Source organism: Plectropomus leopardus, chromosome 17 (genome assembly GCF_008729295.1).
Source record: "Plectropomus leopardus isolate mb chromosome 17, YSFRI_Pleo_2.0, whole genome shotgun sequence".
NCBI classification, from domain to species: Eukaryota; Metazoa; Chordata; class Actinopteri; order Perciformes; family Serranidae; genus Plectropomus; species Plectropomus leopardus.
Window position 1 is genome coordinate 14513182 of NC_056479.1, and position 17246 is coordinate 14530427.

The 17246-nt window shown below is 38.4% G+C and overlaps 2 protein-coding genes across 2 annotated transcripts; both read right to left on the minus strand.

Moving 5' to 3' along the window:
- Positions 1–2454: 2454 nt before the first annotated feature.
- On the minus strand, positions 2455–9717 carry LOC121957085 (medium-chain acyl-CoA ligase ACSF2, mitochondrial-like). The gene is made up of 16 exons (XM_042505596.1): positions 9083–9717; positions 7545–7740; positions 6962–7090; positions 6623–6676; positions 5984–6102; positions 5675–5837; positions 5464–5559; positions 5232–5383; positions 5067–5158; positions 4906–4982; positions 4701–4808; positions 4473–4624; positions 3343–3484; positions 3101–3211; positions 2948–3016; positions 2455–2834 (listed from the first exon to the last, which is right to left on the minus strand). The coding sequence occupies exons 1-16, from the start codon at positions 9178–9180 to the stop codon at positions 2784–2786; spliced, it is 1809 nt and encodes a 602-aa protein (XP_042361530.1). The 5' UTR covers positions 9181–9717; the 3' UTR covers positions 2455–2783.
- A 74-nt stretch (positions 9718–9791) lies between these two features.
- On the minus strand, positions 9792–15691 carry LOC121957086 (medium-chain acyl-CoA ligase ACSF2, mitochondrial-like). The gene is made up of 16 exons (XM_042505597.1): positions 15532–15691; positions 14416–14611; positions 13793–13921; positions 13487–13540; positions 13078–13196; positions 12772–12932; positions 12560–12657; positions 12328–12479; positions 12157–12248; positions 11975–12051; positions 11780–11887; positions 11558–11709; positions 10682–10823; positions 10352–10462; positions 10203–10271; positions 9792–10096 (listed from the first exon to the last, which is right to left on the minus strand). The coding sequence occupies exons 1-16, from the start codon at positions 15636–15638 to the stop codon at positions 10040–10042; spliced, it is 1824 nt and encodes a 607-aa protein (XP_042361531.1). The 5' UTR covers positions 15639–15691; the 3' UTR covers positions 9792–10039.
- Positions 15692–17246: the final 1555 nt, after the last annotated feature.

Consider the following 17246-nt stretch of genomic DNA (forward strand, 5'->3'; position numbering starts at 1 on the left):
CTTTCTATATTATGATGTTTTTGGCTTTTTTTTTTGACATGCTATACTATGACATATTGCTACATCCTACACTATGATGATTTTTTCATCATTGCAGTCTACATACTATACTTTGGCTTTTTTTTTCATCATTTCGGATGACATACTATGCTATGACAAATTTTCCAACATTTCGGTTGACAAAATATATTATGATGTGTTGCAATGTTTCGGACGACATACTCTAGGGTAACGGTTTTTCATAATGTTGGTTGACATACTATACTATGACTTTTTTCGCAATTTTGGACAGCATACAATGACATACATATTGAATGAGAATGTTCGGCATTATGTTTTTCTCTGTGTCTCTCTGTCAGAAGCTCCATGGTAAATCAAGTTTTTATCCAGTTTTTACATCCATTCTAACGATATACCTTTCACATCATTGTTAGCTTTACTTACTTGGTGGTCGTGGGCACAATGGGGAACTCAGTCGATGCCACTTTACCTCCACACCTAAGCCTCTCAAACAACTACGCACCCCTTGCTGATGATGCTCCAGTCCACCCGGGTAATGCTCCAGTTGACTATTGCTCTGATCTCTCCAGTCCGGTCAGCAATTGCTCCTGACACTGTAGCCCTGGCTGCTCCTCACCTGGACCCCCGAAGGCTGCCTGGCGAAAACAGTGAGAGGGTAGCTTCTCGATCCGCTTGAAAGTAAAATCAGCTGCCCTCTTCCCGTCCAAAGACTTCTTCATCCTGGCATACGCTTCTGAAGGAGACGCTCTAGAAGTCTTCCTGCCTCCTTGGCCCCACCACAACACCCGACCGCTCAGCCTCCTTCCAATCCTAAACCACCATCATCTCCTCATCCCCCCTTCCCTCTGTCCACGTTAATAGTTGGAGAATCTATAACTGTCGACATACTATACTATGACCATTTTTTCATCTTTTCAGTCGACATACTATACTATGACATTTTGGGTTTTTTTTTTTCAGGATTTTTGACAACATACCATACTATGACGATTGTTTCGGCCGACATACTATACTGACTTTTTTTCACGATTTCAGATGACATACTTTGATGTTTTTTTCATTATTTCGGTCGACAAACTATGCTATGAATTTTTATTTCGCAATTTTGGCTGACATACTATATTATGATGTTTTGTCATCATTTCAGTCGACATACTATACTATGACATTTTTTTCAAGAGTTTGGTAGACAAATGATACTATGACATTTTTCTCATAAGGGGGTGAGAGTGTTGTCAAGTTGGGGAATATTGAGAAAGTATATTTTATTTGGAGTAGGAGAAAAGAAAAAAATGTGTGGGGTGAAGCAGAGAGGGAAGAAAGGTGACTGGGTCCATTTGTCTGTTGGTATTGAAATAGTATTATCGTGGTGAGAAAAGAGTTTGTATATTTGGGATAGCAAATTTTTAGGTTGGAGTGAGTTTATTTTAATTGTAAGGGAGGTATGGAGTTGTGGAAGTTATGAATATCACTTAATTTTTTTATGGTTTCTTTCAACTGTAGGTACTGGAATTGACAATTGTGTGGTAGTCTGTATGTTTGTTTAAGAAGGTCAAAGGTCATGAGAGAGCCCCCACTAAAGAGGTGCCCCAGGCTGGTTACTGCCCTCCATTTCCAAGCAGGGAAGTTAATGGTTTCCTTATTGATTTTAAACATGGGGTTATGCCAGAGTTGGGTGAGATTAGAAGGAGATAGTGTGAGGTTGAGTATGTCATTTGCTTTCCACCATGCAGTGAGGGTCGTGTTCATAGTACTACATTTAAAGCAGTTGTGGGTTCTAATGATGTATCTGTGAAAGTGATGTGTTGAATGGGGAGATCTTTACAAATGGTCTGTTCAATGTCTAGCCAGGCGGGATTGGAGTTTTTTGTACACTGACGGATATAAGATATTGAAGCTGGTGAGAGAGAAAGTGATGATAAAAATTTGGTGCATCAAGTCCACTATACTATATGAGTTTTTGGAGTGTGGAGATTTTGATCTGCGCTCTATGACTTTTTTTTTTTTTTTTTTTTTTTTTACACACTATACAATGATATTTTTTAGTTCAGTCGAAACCCTATGATATGCCTTTTGTTAACATGTGACTTTTTCTTCAGTTTTTTATACTTGCCATACTATTTTTACATTTTTTACAAAACAATACACTATGACATGTTTTCAGCAAACAATACCATGAGTTTTTTCTTCTTTTTTTAACATACTATAACTTTTTAAAAATTTTTCTATATCATAACTTGTTTCAGTTTTTTCGACATTCTATACTATGACATGTCTTGCAATATGTTATACTATATCTTTTTAAAAATATTTTCAGCATTTTGCACCATATTATTTCTCACAATTATCAACACGCTATACTGTGGCAATTTGTTTACATGGTATACTATTACCTTTTTTCTTTTTTTTCTTTTGTTTTTTTGGGGGGGTTGTTTTTAATAACCACAAAGCAATCTATAGACAATTCAAAAGTCCATCTATATTTTTAAAATTATGCAAAATCATTTAACATCTATATCTCTACAAGTCTTCATTCAAATGCTACAAAAATAGACAGACATTCTTTGGGTAGGAGATATCACATGTTTTAAATGGCATCAGTTAATAAAGTAACCAGGAGTGAATCGCAGGTAAAAGTAGAAAAACTTCAAGTAACAACAGGTTAAATGGTTACAATTCAGGTTGAGAAAGCATTATTTCAGCACTGCTTGGTTTTTGCCTTTCCTAGCTAATGGAATCAAACACAGTCAGTTTCCACACATTTAAATACCTAATTTCTTCTCCATTTCCTCCTTCAGTATGTTCTTCTTGATCTAGAAAAACACAAAGAAGCAGCCATTTCAGTCTCATTATAGTAAGCAAACAAAAGTCACTGCGGCTATCTCGATAGCTCAGTATTGTTGGTCTTAGAGTAAAAGCATCATACCTTTCCAGAGGCTGTCAGAGGGTAGCTGTCTACAAAGATCACATAGTGTGGGATCTTGAAGTGAGAAATCTAGAAGAGAGAAGAAAAAAAAACACGGTACTGCTCTGCTCTGATTTTGGATATATTTAGATATATCAAATCACCTGCTCTCACCTGGCCTTTGCAGAAGTCTCTTATCTCTTCTGCACTGGACATCTGGCCCCCTCTCAGCCTGATGCAGGCACACACCTGCTCGCCCAGCCTCTCATCTTTCACTCCGACCACCTGGGGAACACACACACAAATACAACAACTAGAATAGAGATTCATTGATAGGTGGCTGTATATCTTTGCTATCAGCTGTGTTGAGACAATGTGTCTGATCTTTGCTGCCCTCTAGTGGTTCTGAGTCTCACCTGAACCTCCTGTACTTTGGGATGTGTGAAGAGAAATTGCTCGATCTCAGCGGGGTAGATGTTCTCCCCTCCTCGAATAATCATGTCTTTCATGCGCCCTTCAATGCAGCAGTATCCCAGACTGTTCAGGCTGGCTGTGTCACTGTGAAGAAGAAGAAACACACATGTAACATGTAAGCATCAACCCCTGTGCCACTAGCATGCCTCTGTACTTTCTCTACAAGACAACCAGTGCACATTGTGTATACACTGATTACTGGCAACATTAAACTACTGACATGTGAAGTGAACAAAATGCATCACCTTCGTTTCAACACAGTGTTCAAACTCTGTTCTCGATCAAATACCCCCTTAATGGTAACGGCACCATGTGACAATACAAAAACTGCTCAGGAGTGGCCCAGTGAATGGGACAAAGAGCTGAAGGTGTAGATTTGGCCTCTAAATATCCAAGATCTGAATCTGATCGTGCATCTGTGGGATGTGCCTGAAGAAGTCAGATCCATGGGGGCCACACCTCACGATCCATAGGACTCAAAGAATCCAATGCCACATAGGTGTAAAATTCAAGGGGGACACAGGGGACACATCCCGCTCAATATTTGGAACATCGTGGGTATTTACAGAATAAATTAATACAATAAAGACTCAAACTGGTGCATAAAAATCTACCAGAAAGCAGGAAATTAAGTGTGTGATACTCAAATGTTCCTGGAGAATCCCCCAAACCTCACATTTCATACTTGTCTTTGCCAATGTGAAACTTAGGCCCTTGCAACACCTGGGTGCCAGACACCATAAAACACAGAAGTAGGCCCCCCCGTGGATCAGATTTGGCTCTGACCTGTTGAGGCATGGACATGCAGGAGCTCTAGGGTTCCAGCACATCCCACAGATGCTCGATTAGATTAGTATCTGAGGAGTTTGGAGGCCAGGCTGATGCCCTGAGCTCTTTGTCACCTTGGTCTGAATGATGTTTAGGTGGGTTTTGCTTCTCAAGTGATGTCCACATGAATGCTAAGACCCAAGGTCTACTGGCAGAATACTGCATTGTAATTGTATGATCAATGTTGCTAACTTCACTTGTCAGAGGTTTAAATGTTGTGGCTGATCAGTGATTAGTATCTTACCCAGTCCGGTACCAGCGGTCTTGGGAGATTACTTCACTGGTTTTCTCAGGGTCATCCCAGTATCCATGCATCACACAGCTGCCTCTGATCATCAGCTCTCCTGAGGCCCCCAGAGGAACGAGCTCCCCAGTAGTAGGGTCCACCACTTTAGCCTATAGTGAAATTGTGCAGGTATTATCCACAGTGTTGTATGGTTTTGATGAAAATTGTGCAAAAAATGAAGCATACCTCAGTGTGGCTCATGATACACCCAACAGTGTTTATCTTCAGCTCTTCATTGTCTTGTGGGAATCCAAGAAATGTAATGGGGCTGTTCTCAGTGGTTCCATAGCCTAACTATTAAAAAATGATACACACACGTTTTTATATGCTGGAGAAACTATACTCAACAACAAAGTGTTATTTGACAAGTGAAGGACATGTAACCTCTCACCACTATCTCTTTCATGTTCATGTTTGTTATCAGTTTTCTCACAATCTCAGGAGGGCACGGAGAACCTGCCATGATACCTAAAATACAGCAGCATATAAACAAAGATGCCTCAAATGCCTAAAATAGGCATTAATTGGGTTTTACTTTTCAAAATCCCTTACCAGCTTCAACTGATGACATATCATACTTGTGTTTCTCTTGTTGGCTTAGCATGTCGGCGTACATTGTAGGAGTACCATAGACAGAATTGCACCTTGAGTGAAAAAAACAAAAATCAATTAAAATGCTTTTTTTAAGTCAGTTAGGTAATGAGCAGCATGACATACCTTTCACTCTGAATGGCCTCTAGGTTGGCTTGGCTGTTGTAGCCAGTGGAAGGGAAGACCAGCGTGATGCCATGGACTGCCATACACATCCCACCCAGCACAGAGCCAAAGCAGTGGTACATGGGTACGGGCACACAAACTCGCACCTGAGGCTGATAGAAATATAAAGAATAATATTATTACATTTCACTTTCTGTGTTTTTTTCAAACTAAGAGACGAATATGGACTTACCCTCCGTTCATAACCAATTCGGAGACCCATAAAGTAAGCATTGTTTACGATATTGTGGTGGGAAAGACAGGCTGCCTTTGGACTTCCTGTAGTCCCCTGGAACAAATAAACAAGTATCATGGCTGGATCTGAAAAACTGCTCCATCATAATGTCAGTCCAAGATATGTAATATGTCTGTGACAGTGGTAAAGATGCAATACTGAAGGTTACTGATGTGAACTGGATGTTGATGGGCTCATCGAAGGACAGTTTGCTGTGCAGATCCATCAGCTCTTTGTGGTGTCGACTCTCTCCTGCTTGCATCACATCCTCTACGTGGAGCATCCCTGGCTGTCTGCTGTCCGTCACAATCACCATACGCAAGTCTGGCAACCTGCAGAACAAAAAAAAAGTTTTTATGTCACATCCACAAAACCATTAATTGCATAAAGTGTGTGAGGTATTTCGATTGTCCTGCTCTTAATGTTATTAGAGTATGTAACGTGTTAGATGTGACACTTTTCACTGGCTCTGTCAAACCTGGAGCTTTTGATCACGCCCTCTGTGGTTTTGTCGATCTCTGGGCAGAGCTCCCTCAGCATCTCGCAGAAATGTTGGGTTTTAAACTGGGTAGGGCAGACCACAGCTTTACACTGGACCTGCATATGACAAAACAGTCCTGTTCAATTTGTGTTCTTACAATGTTAAAGAATGATTTTTACGATGAATACAATAAACTGTCAGAAGTCATAGTTTTGTATTTTACTTTGCTGTATGTGATTATTAGTGGTGGAAAAAGTACTTAGATTGTTGCTTCAGTAAAAGTAGCAGTGCCAGAGTGAAGATACTAGTTATGCATTCAAACTCTTACTTAAGTAAAAGTATACAAGCATCCAAATATATTAGAAGTACAAAATGCAAAAGTTATCCTGCTGTATGGCCAATTTTATAACAATGTTTGTAATGTTAGTTAACTATGATCATTGATGCATTAGTATGTTTCTTCTGTGCCTCAGCTGGTAGAGGTAGGACTTGTTATTTATTTATTTATTTATTTTTATTTTTTTATTTTTTTTTTTACTATATATACACTGCTACCACGTGTATCTTATGAATTGAACCAAGGGGGACACCACCACTGGTGGTTATGTAAGTACACTGTTAGATAACTCATCTCACCTTCTTTAGAGTAAACTCCACTTCCTTCACCTGATAAGCTGGGTTCAATGACACCTGCACACATAACAACAGTGTAAAGTCAAGTTTATGTGTAAAGCCCCTCACCACACATTTTTCACGGGCTTTTTACCATAACGTACATATGATATATTCTGAACTACATGGCTGAATACCCTATTACATTATACAGTGTATGGATACCTATTTACATTTTAGATAACAGAATAGCTTTCCAGGGGCCTTGAGAGGGTTCAGTGACACTTGACAGCAGAGTGTTTGGTAACACAGCAGATTTTGTGAGCAGTACTAGAGTGACAATATTTGAAACAGGTGACTGACCAGTACAATTCCAGCTTTGGCTGAAGCAAACTGGAAAAGGATCCACTCATATGTGTTTGGTCCCCAAACTCCTAGTCTGTCACCTCGCTTCAGGCCCAAAGCAAGCAGACCTGCAGCCGCCTTGTCAACCTGCACCAACAAATTCCACAAAATTAGTGAGTTTTTCTCCATTAGTTGTAGAAATTCTGACATTTTCCTTTCTAGCTGTGATAGAGCTTGATCATTTTTTGTGATTTCTGAGAATTCATTTTAATTCATGTTTAAAAATATCTGACTGGTACTGCTTCATTGACAAACCACACTGATAGTTTTTAGAAGGTAAATTTTGTATCTCAGGATGACCATGTGTGATTACATTGGTGGTTAAAAGGTCAAAAAAATATTTTATCAATCTAAAAAGTTTACAATGAAAGAAAATAAAAAATAAATAAAAAGTTACACTTAGCAGTGATATGACAACTTCATCTCACTCATTGTTTCAAGGTGTTCCTTATTGAAACAGGAGTCCCACTGGTACAAAATAAACCTTGTTTAAGGGTTGATACTGAATGCAGAAGCTGAGGACCCCGAATTCAAAACTCACATCCTGCTGAAACTGTGCAAAGGTTTTCCTGATCCCGTCTTGCAGGAACACAACAGCTTCACGCTCAGGCCAGCGCTCAACTGTGGAGTCCAGGCTCTGGCCCACAGTCAGGGGGAGCAGAGAGAAGGTGGAGGTGCCATGGACATAGCTGCTGCTCAGAGAGGGATTGAGAGGAGGACTGTCCACATGGAGGGACCTGGCATACAAACATTTAGGAAACAGCACAACGGTCAAATATACAACACGGATTATGATTTCAGATTAATTTCGGATAATGATTAAATTAATTTCCAGACACTTTGTAAAGTATGTCAAAAAATGTCATATTATAGCAAGTTGAGAGATTTCACAGTATATTATGCCATAAAAAAGTCATAGTATGGTGTTTTGAAAAATGTCATTTATAGTATATCATAGAAAATGTCATAGTATGTCATAAACAATGTCATAAACACCTCAACATAATGTCAAAAATGCTATTGTATGTCAAAAAATGTCTCAGTAGTGTCATGAAAATTTCCATAGCTGTAGTGTCCTGAAAAATGTCATATTATGGTGTGTCATACAGTCATAGTGTGATATATAAAAAGTCAGAGTATAGCATGTCCTAAAATGCTATTTAAAAAGTAATAAAAGTCATTGTATAGTGTTTCATAAAAAAATCATATTATAGTATGTTAAAAAATGTTATAGCATAGTGTGCCATATAAAAATGTCATAAAAATATATTATTTTGTCAAATAATCATTTGTCAAAAATGTCCTTGTATACTATGATGAAAAATTTCATTTTATAGTGTCACAGAAAAATCAGTAGTATGTCTTAAAATAAAGTAACAATAGATTCAACAAGTATTGTGCAATAATTAGGTAAAGCAAAGTATAAAAGAGATGAACACACACATTGTGGCTAATTTACACAGGAATTATCAAAGGGAGAAAAGCCTCTATCAGCTAAACTGATTGCACTTGTGAGAGCTGGCCTTTTCCCAGCAGGAGTGTTTGATATATCCACCCTGCCTCTCGTGGGTCAGACGATCTCTCTCTGGGACTTTTAACAGAATACAACATTCAGAGTATTTCTATGATGCTGAGTCTAAATTGAGATTGTCTTTACATAGTTCTCAACATAGAGGTGACCACCAGCTAGCAGCTACACAAACCAACATCACAAAATATTCAAGAAAATTCAATCCAGTAAGATGCGATTATTAACATGCCAGCAATCAGAAAATGAACAACACAGGCAGTCAAAGGCACGCTGAAGGTTAAAAGGTTAAATGGTCTTTGATAACCAGTTTTTAAATTTAACTGTCTCTGGGCTACAGGTAAATAATTCACCGAGACAGAGACTGACCATTATACTGTTCTCTTTGGTTTTTTTTCAATCAATTCCATCAATTTTTCATTGAAAAAATTGATGGAAATCTCACCAAGATCTTTCAATTAATTTTAAAGCAATGTTTTTCTATATTTACAGTAAAACATTACAGACTTGAATGTAATACAAACATTGACCACCGAGGAGTATAAACTTACCGACACCACTGACGCAAACTTGTGCTGCATAATTTCCAAGCCTTGAGTCCATCTGCAGATCTGAGATTGTGAGCACAGGATCTTAGCAGTGCTGACATTGCTCTTAAATATCCCAGTCTGTTTCTGCTGGATCTAAACACTGACTGGTTAGACGTTAAACAAGCCGGGTCTTGCCTGCCTATCTGTGAGTAATGTTTAACCTCCAGTCATCCTGGCTGTGTGAGAGCCAACCTGCCCTTTCAAAAAGATTTTATCACAAGAAAATGTTACCTATGAAGAAACAATATGAATCATTTACCAGTACAGACAAAAACAGACATAAAAGAGTTCCAGCAAGGTGTCACACCAGTCTTTTTCCTGACACATTGCTGGGGTACGCACATAAGATTTATAATGTCTGCACTCAAAAAGCAAGAGACAAGGAGCTGCTGATAAACATGAGCCACCGGAAAAGAAAAAAAAGTTGACATTACAATTGCTTTATATAAATATGTCGATATATTTTACTTATGAAAACATAATAATCATACTGGAACTGTTAACACTGTCTTGGAGAGTAGTTAAACTTTGTCCCTTACCTACAAGCTAGGGAAGAAGTAACAGAAATATCCCATAATTCCCCACTTCTTTTTCAAAAGCAGAAAAAGAAAATGTGTTGTAGTAGGCCTATATTAAAAAAAATGTCATCCTACTTAAATATTAGATGTTATTCAGTTGAAATGCTGTTTTTAATGTAACTGCCAAAAGATTTACATCAAACGGATTTTAACAATTTTGGTAAAATAAAATGAAATAAAATAAGGATAAAATGTGCACATTTTTGCATACTCAACAAAATGTTGGTTTGAATGATTACAGCTTCACATAATGGAGCCTGTGGTGTCACTTAAAGGCTTTGAAATACTTTTTACTATAAATAAACAAGGGGAAAACACCTTTTATAACTAAATTTTTTACTCAAATGTAAAGGCCCAATTTCTTCTCCATGTCCTCCCTTAATATGTTCTTCTTGATCTAGAAAACAGAAAGTAGCAGCCATTTGATTATAGTAACCAAACATAAGTCAGCACTGCCTTCTTGACTGTTCAGTAATGTTGGTGTCAGAGCAGAAGTCTTGTACCTTTCCAGAGGCTGTCAGAGGGTAGCTGTCCACAAAGATCACATAGTGTGGGATCTTGAAGTGAGAAATCTAAAAGAGAAACAACACAAACTGTACAGATGTGCTTTGATAGTGAGTATAATTAGACATATCAAATCACCTGCTCTCACCTGGCCTTTGCAGAAGTCTCTTATCTCCTCTGAACTGGAGGTCTGGCCCTCTTTCAGTTTGACGCAGGCACACACCTGCTCGCCCAGCCTCTCATCTTTCACTCCGACCACCTGGGAAACACACAGAAATACAACAAGAATGTAGATCTAACATTTCAGCCCATCAGTAAAACTGAAACATATTCTCATAAAATGCACAATTAACAGAACACTGACAGTTGTCCCTACATTTAGAGACATAAGTTACGGCTTCAAGGTGTATCTTTGCTGTCATTCGTTTGAAGTCAATGTGTCTGATCTTTGTTGCCCTCTAGTGGTTCTGAGTCTCACCTGCACCTCCTGGACTTTGGGATGTGTGAAGAGAAATTGCTCGATCTCTGCAGGGTAAATGTTCTCCCCTCCTCGGATGATCATGTCTTTTATGCGTCCATCAATGCGGCAGTATCCCAGACTGTTTAGACTGCCGATGTCGCTGTTTAAAACAAAGATCGCACTGCATATTATGTGGTGCTGAACGTAAAAATATGGCTACAATTTTTCAGCTGATATATATTGAAAATCAATTTGAATCTAAATGTTAAATATTTATGTTGAATCTAAATTTAAATAGTACATTTAAATATTAAATGTAAATCAAAATGTTAATGTTAAATGTTACATATAAAATGTAGAAGTTCAATTTAAATCTCAATGTAAAATCTTAATATTGAATCTACATCTAAGTATAAGATCTAAATCTACAGGGGAAATCTTACCCTTAGTATTAAATCTTAATATAAAATCAAATTAAGTTTAAATGCTAAATATAAATCTGTGGTGTGGGTTCATTCTAAATAGGTTGGAAAAAATTAAAGATGCAGTGTGGGGTATTTGCATAATTTCCAAGCATTTTAACTTAATATTTATATTTAACATTTATTTCTTAAACATAAGCACATTGTTAACAATTACATTATACATATATTACTTTTACATTCTTGTATTTCTGTCTAATGTGTCAGGAAAAATTGATAAATGTGAAGTGAGTGATCTAAAGATTCAAAAATGTCAGCTAGTAAATTGTAACCTCTAAATTTGGCACTCTTTGGCACTATTGGCATAATATGCCAGATAGCCTAAAATATCTCCCCTGTAAGCATCAGGCTCTGTATTTTCTCTTGTACAGAACAATTCAGTGTAGCCTACATGGTAAATATAGTATCTTACCCAGTCCTGTACCAGCCACCGTGGGAGATAACCTCTCTGGTTTTCTCAGGGTCGTCCCAGTATCCATGCATCACACAGCTGCCTCTGATCATAAACTCTCCTGAGGCCCCCAGAGGGATGATCTCCCCACTAGTAGGGTCCACCACTTTAGCCTATAACCAAGACACAAAGGCATGAGTCACACTGTTGTTATGAGGATGTGCAGATAAAAATGAGGCATACCTCAGTGTGGCTCATGATACATCCAGCAGTGTTTATCTTTAGCTCCTCGATATCTTGTGGGAATCCCAGAAATGTAAGAGGGCTGTTCTCAGTTGTTCCATAGCCTAACTATAAAAAAACATTACACACACATGTTGTTATATGCTGGAGAAGATATACTTGTGTAAGTTTAATTCAGCACATGTGACCTCTTACCACTATCTCTTTCATGTTCATGTCTGTTATCAGTTTTCTCACAACCTCAGGAGCACAAGAAGAACCTCCCATTAGGCCTAAAACACAGCAGCACTTAGCCAAGGATGGCTCAAATAGTTGCTGAACATCGCACCAATTTAAATACAACAAAGTAATCATGTTTTAGTCTTCAAATCCCTTACCAGCTTCAACTGATGACAAATCATACTTGTTTATCTCTTGCTGGCTGAGCATGTCAGTGTACATTGTGGGAGTGCCATAGACAAAATTGCACCTTGAGTTAAAAACAAGAATTAAGTCAAAGGCATGATGTTTATTTAAAAGTCAGTTAGGCATTGAGCAGCATGACATACCTTTCACTCTGAATGGCCTCTAGGTTGGCTTGGCTGTTGTAGCCAGTGGAAGGGAAGACCAGCGTGATGCCATGGACTGCCATACACATCCCACCCGCCACAGAGCCAAAGCAGTGGTACATGGGTACGGGCACACAAACCCGCACCTGAGGCTGATAGAAATATAAAGAATAAAATTATTACATTTCACTTTCTGTGTTTTTTTCAAACTATGAGACGAATATGGACTTACCCTCCGTTCATAACCAATTCGAAGACCCATAAAGTAAGCATTGTTTACGATATTGTGGTGGGAAAGACAGGCTGCCTTTGGACTTCCTGTAGTCCCTGGAACAAATAAACAAGTATCATGGCTGGATCTGAAAAACTGCTCCATCATAATGTCAGTCCAAGATATGTAATATGTCTGTGACAGTGGTAAAGATGCAATACTGAAGGTTACTGATGTGAACTGGATGTTGATGGGCTCATCGAAGGACAGTTTGCTGTGCAGATCCATCAGCTCTTTGTGGTGTCGACTCTCTCCTGCTTGCATCACATCCTCTACGTGAAGCATCCCTGGCTGTCTGCTGTCCGTCACAATCACCATACGCAAGTCTGGCAACCTGCAGAACAAAAAAAAAAAGATTTTATATCACATCCACAAAACCATTAATTGCATAAAGTGTGTGAGGTATTTAGATTGTCCTGCATGTTATTAGAGTATGTAACATGTGTTAGATGTGACACTTTTCACTGGCTCTGTCAAACCTGGAGCTTTTGATCACGCCCTCTGTGGTTTTGTCGATCTCTGGGCAGAGCTCCCTCAGCATCTCGCAGAAATGTTGGGTTTTAAAGCGGGTAGGGCAGACCACAGCTTTACACTGGACCTGCATATTGACAAATCATGTTAATGCTTTAGGACTCATTATATTAGTGATTTAAAATTGTTTGTTTATAATACGTCAAAAATTTGATATTTTGTGTTATTAATCCTAACCTGAAAAGTAACTAGAAAATAAAGGTAACAAATATATATAGTAAACAGTACAATATTGTCCTCTGAATTATAATGTGGTAGAAGTATAAAGTAGCAGAAAATTGAAATAATGAAGTACAGTACTAGTACCTCAATATATTATTGATGTACAGTACTTGAGTAAATGTACTTAGTTACTACCTTCTTTAGAGTAAACTCCACTTCCTTCACCTGATAGGCTGGGTTCAATGACACCTGCACACATAACAACAGTTTAACATCAAGTGTATGAATACAGCCCCTAACTACACATTCATAAGATAATGTATTTATGTATGAATGTCCATCAACAGTGTTACAGTACAACAACAGAAAAACTCTCCAGGGCCCCTGAAAGGGTTCAATGTCCTGCTCACTGACACTTGACAGCAGATATACAGTAGTCTATTTAACTACAAGGCTACATTGCAATGTAATTTTAAAGGGGTTAACAACTCCCAAACTGACCAGTATAATTCCAGCTTTGGCTGAAGCAAACTGGAAAAGGATCCACTCATACGTGTTTGGTCCCCAAACTCCCAGTCTGTCGCCTCGCTTCAGGCCCAAAGCAAGCAGACCTGCAGCCGCCTTGTCAACCTGCACCAACAAATGTCACATGTAAACAATTCCTCACCACCAGTCATAGAAATTCTGAGATAGAAAAAGATCAATACAAAAAAGTTTCATAGCTTTAATTCCTTTCCTAGCATTTAATCAGTTAAGGGGATTTTTGAGAAGGCTGACAACAATTTCTCCCAAAGAATAAAATTAATGTTTAACAAACTCTAATGGGTATTTTTTCATGTCGAATCACAGACACATCAGACTAAAAGCTTTTAGGAGGCACATTTTGTGTCTCAGGGCAGCCATATAGGATTTTGGTCAGGTGTCAAAAGGTCAAATAAATATAACCCTAATCACTTAACATTAAAACAAAAGGTACAAACCATTTACATTTAGCAGAGTTTTGATGATTTTATCTCACTAGTTGTGTCAAAGTGCTCATTATTGAAACAGGAGACTCATTAGTATATCATTAATAGTTTTTTTAGGGTTGATGAATGCATGAAGGCACAAAATGTAAAACTCACATCCTGCTGAAACTGTGCAAAGGTTTTCCTGATGCCGTCCTGCAGGAACACAACAGCTTCACGCTCAGGCCAGCGCTCAACTGTGGAGTCCAGGCTCTGGCCCACAGTCAGGGGGAGCAGAGAGAAGGTGGAGGTGCCATGGACATAGCTGCTGCTCAGAGAGGGTTTGAGAGGAGGACTGTCCACATGGAGGGACCTGGCATACAAAGATTTAGGGAAAAGGACAGGTGTTGCATACCAAAAAAAAAGTACGCTTAGTCTTAATGTCCAAGAAAAGTCAAAACATTAGTAGAACAATGTATTGTGAGGAGACTTTTTTAAGTGCACTGGTAGTGACCCTTAAACCTAACAAGCATCATATGGAGAAACAATCAGGTATTCTTGAGATATTATGTTCAAGAGAATGTGGCAAGTTACCCTGACTTTTTTCCACCAAAATCTAATCACTTCATCGGATATTTGTGCCGAATTTTAAGAAATTCCCTCAAGGTGTTCTTGAGATATCGCATTCACGAGAATGGATGAACCTTTAAGTCACAGTGACCTTCAACCACCATAATCCAGTCACTTAGTTGAGTCCTTGTGGACATTTGTGCTAAATTTAATGAAAATTCCTTGAAGGTGTTCTCGAGATATCACACTGAATGGGACAGATGGACTAACGTACAGACAGAAAGCCCGAAAGCAAAATGTCTCCGGCTACAGCTTTTGTTGGCCTGGTGGCATAAAAACTATCCATTGTGAGTCAGTCAGTGTTATAGAACACGATCACTGAATTTCTTGTCAATTAAAAATAGATTGCTTCAATGCAAAATCACTTCAAAATACTTGGTTCTGGAGGATGCATTTTACACCCCTGAAGAGAGAAATTCATTTTGTTAAAATGTTGAATGATAACCAGGTTTTTAGTTTGACCACCTCGAGGCAAAAAGTGAAGGACCCAGTGAGATTAATATTGTCTGTAATACTGTCATTATGTTTTTTGAAATCAGTGACTTAAAACCGATTTTATATCTAACAAAGATCTTTGTAATTTGATTTGAAAGCCTCCTCAATGTTTTTGAAGTAAAACAATGTTGCCATTTGACCAATTAAGGTATAGAGCATTAAACTTACTGACACCACTGGAGCAAACTCGTGCTGCATAATTTCCAAGCCTTTCTGTGTTTGAGTCCATCCACAGATCTGAAACTGTGAGCGCAGGACCTTAGCAGTGCTGACATTTCTCCTAAGTATCACACAGTCTGTTTCAACTTGATCTTAACGGTGACTGCTGAGAAGACACTTGGTCCTGACACCAAATTAGCTGGCTCTTACCTGCCCTTCTCCGCATAAGCTGAAATTTACAATCCATGTATAATCTTTAACTTTGACTCATTCTCAATTGCTAATAGCAAATTGATCCTTTCCTTTCCTTTCTCAAAAAGCAAGAGAAAAGGAGCTGCTAACAAACAAGAGTCACCTGAAGAGAAAAAAATGGCATAACACTCGTTTTACAGTAGCAAATTATATATAAAATCTCAATTATATGTCTAAGACATTGTTTAACCCTACTACAATGTTTAACCCAGGTCAGTATGACCTGGGTTAAACCTGTGTTGTAAATTACAGTTAATGATTACAGCTTCACATGACGGAGCCTGCAGTGCCACCTAAAGGCTATGAGTTACTTCAATCCAAGTCTCAAATATCCAGTCATGTCAGTACTTCCCAAACATAAACTTTGACACTGAGATGAAAATGTAACTAATCTATGCACTCTTTCAGCCAGACAGAATTTTACAAAATTACATGTGTTTGGGAAATACTGAGCATGAATATATGAGACTTGGATCATACTACACGAGTTATATTACAGTTTGTAAGCTTTACTGCTAAACTGTAAATTTTTATATAGTTTTGCTGTTGTTAAAGGCGGTTCCCAATCAATCAGTTAATCAATATGTTCATCTTTTTCCATGGAGAACCTGACCATATTCTATAGTGTATCTTCCACAAAGGAAAACCTCCATCCAGGAGTTTTAAAAAAATGACTAAAATGTTTTTTCTACCGTAACAACTTCATGAGTAGAGGGCCAAATATGAAATTAGACTTAAATGGTTCCTGAAAGTTAATCATAAAAATGTGGTGCAACTTTCATGCTTTTTGCAATCAGTAAAACAAATTAAAGGTCGTCAGTGTTCACAGGCCTATTATAAACAACCTCGCAGACCCCTCGCAGGCAAACAACTATTATTTTATTACTGAATTTCTTCCCAGGCGTCATGAACTGAACTTGATCTGTTGGGACTTTGTTTTCTTTCTAAATTTGGTATGAAACATCCTCCAACACTCACTGAAAACCCACCCCTGTGGAAACACTGATGAGTTTTTAAGTATACACTCTGCCAAATCACTCTCAGCTGAAAGCAGAGTACGGTTTCCCTCACTCGCTGGGTCACTGTTGTCTTTGGGACAGTGACTATAGCTGTCAGTTTTCTGCATCAGCAGGGCAGCATCGCTCTTTTCTTTGTTTATTTTCACATATCCGCAGGTAGGCATGGCTTTACTGTGTTGGACGCATCCAGTGTTGCATTAGACAGATTCAAGCCATCCATCAGTGTGTGGATGACCTGTCTGCAGTACAAATGATCATAGCTGCAGCCCTTTGATTATGCAGTGTCAGTCTTGTTCAGGCTTTGTTATGACTACAGCATAAATCTACATTTCACCACTGCTGGAAATATGAGCGGTCTCTTGGGGATTGGAGAGAGATTTTAAACATAAAGCGTACTTTCTGTGCTCTCATTACACTGCTATTATGGGTTTGGTTTGTGGGCTAATACTGTAC

What these genes read in the sequence shown, in the direction of transcription:
- LOC121957085 (XM_042505596.1), bottom strand. Translation starts at nt 9,180, where the DNA reads ATGTCAGCACTGCTAAGATCCTGTGCTCACAATCTCAGATCTGCAGAT. An exon ending in TGGAGTTTACTCTAAAGAAG is followed by an intron (nt 6,103 to 6,622) that starts GTGAGATGAGTT and finishes TGTCATATGCAG; the next exon opens with GTCCAGTGTAAAGCTGTGGT. An exon ending in GAATTGGTTATGAACGGAGG is followed by an intron (nt 5,384 to 5,463) that starts GTAAGTCCATAT and finishes TATTTCTATCAG; the next exon opens with CCTCAGGTGCGAGTTTGTGT.
- LOC121957086 (XM_042505597.1), bottom strand. Translation starts at nt 15,638, where the DNA reads ATGTCAGCACTGCTAAGGTCCTGCGCTCACAGTTTCAGATCTGTGGAT. An exon ending in GAGGCCATTCAGAGTGAAAG is followed by an intron (nt 12,249 to 12,327) that starts GTATGTCATGCT and finishes TTTTAACTCAAG; the next exon opens with GTGCAATTTTGTCTATGGCA. An exon ending in TGAACATGAAAGAGATAGTG is followed by an intron (nt 11,888 to 11,974) that starts GTAAGAGGTCAC and finishes GTTTTTTTATAG; the next exon opens with TTAGGCTATGGAACAACTGA.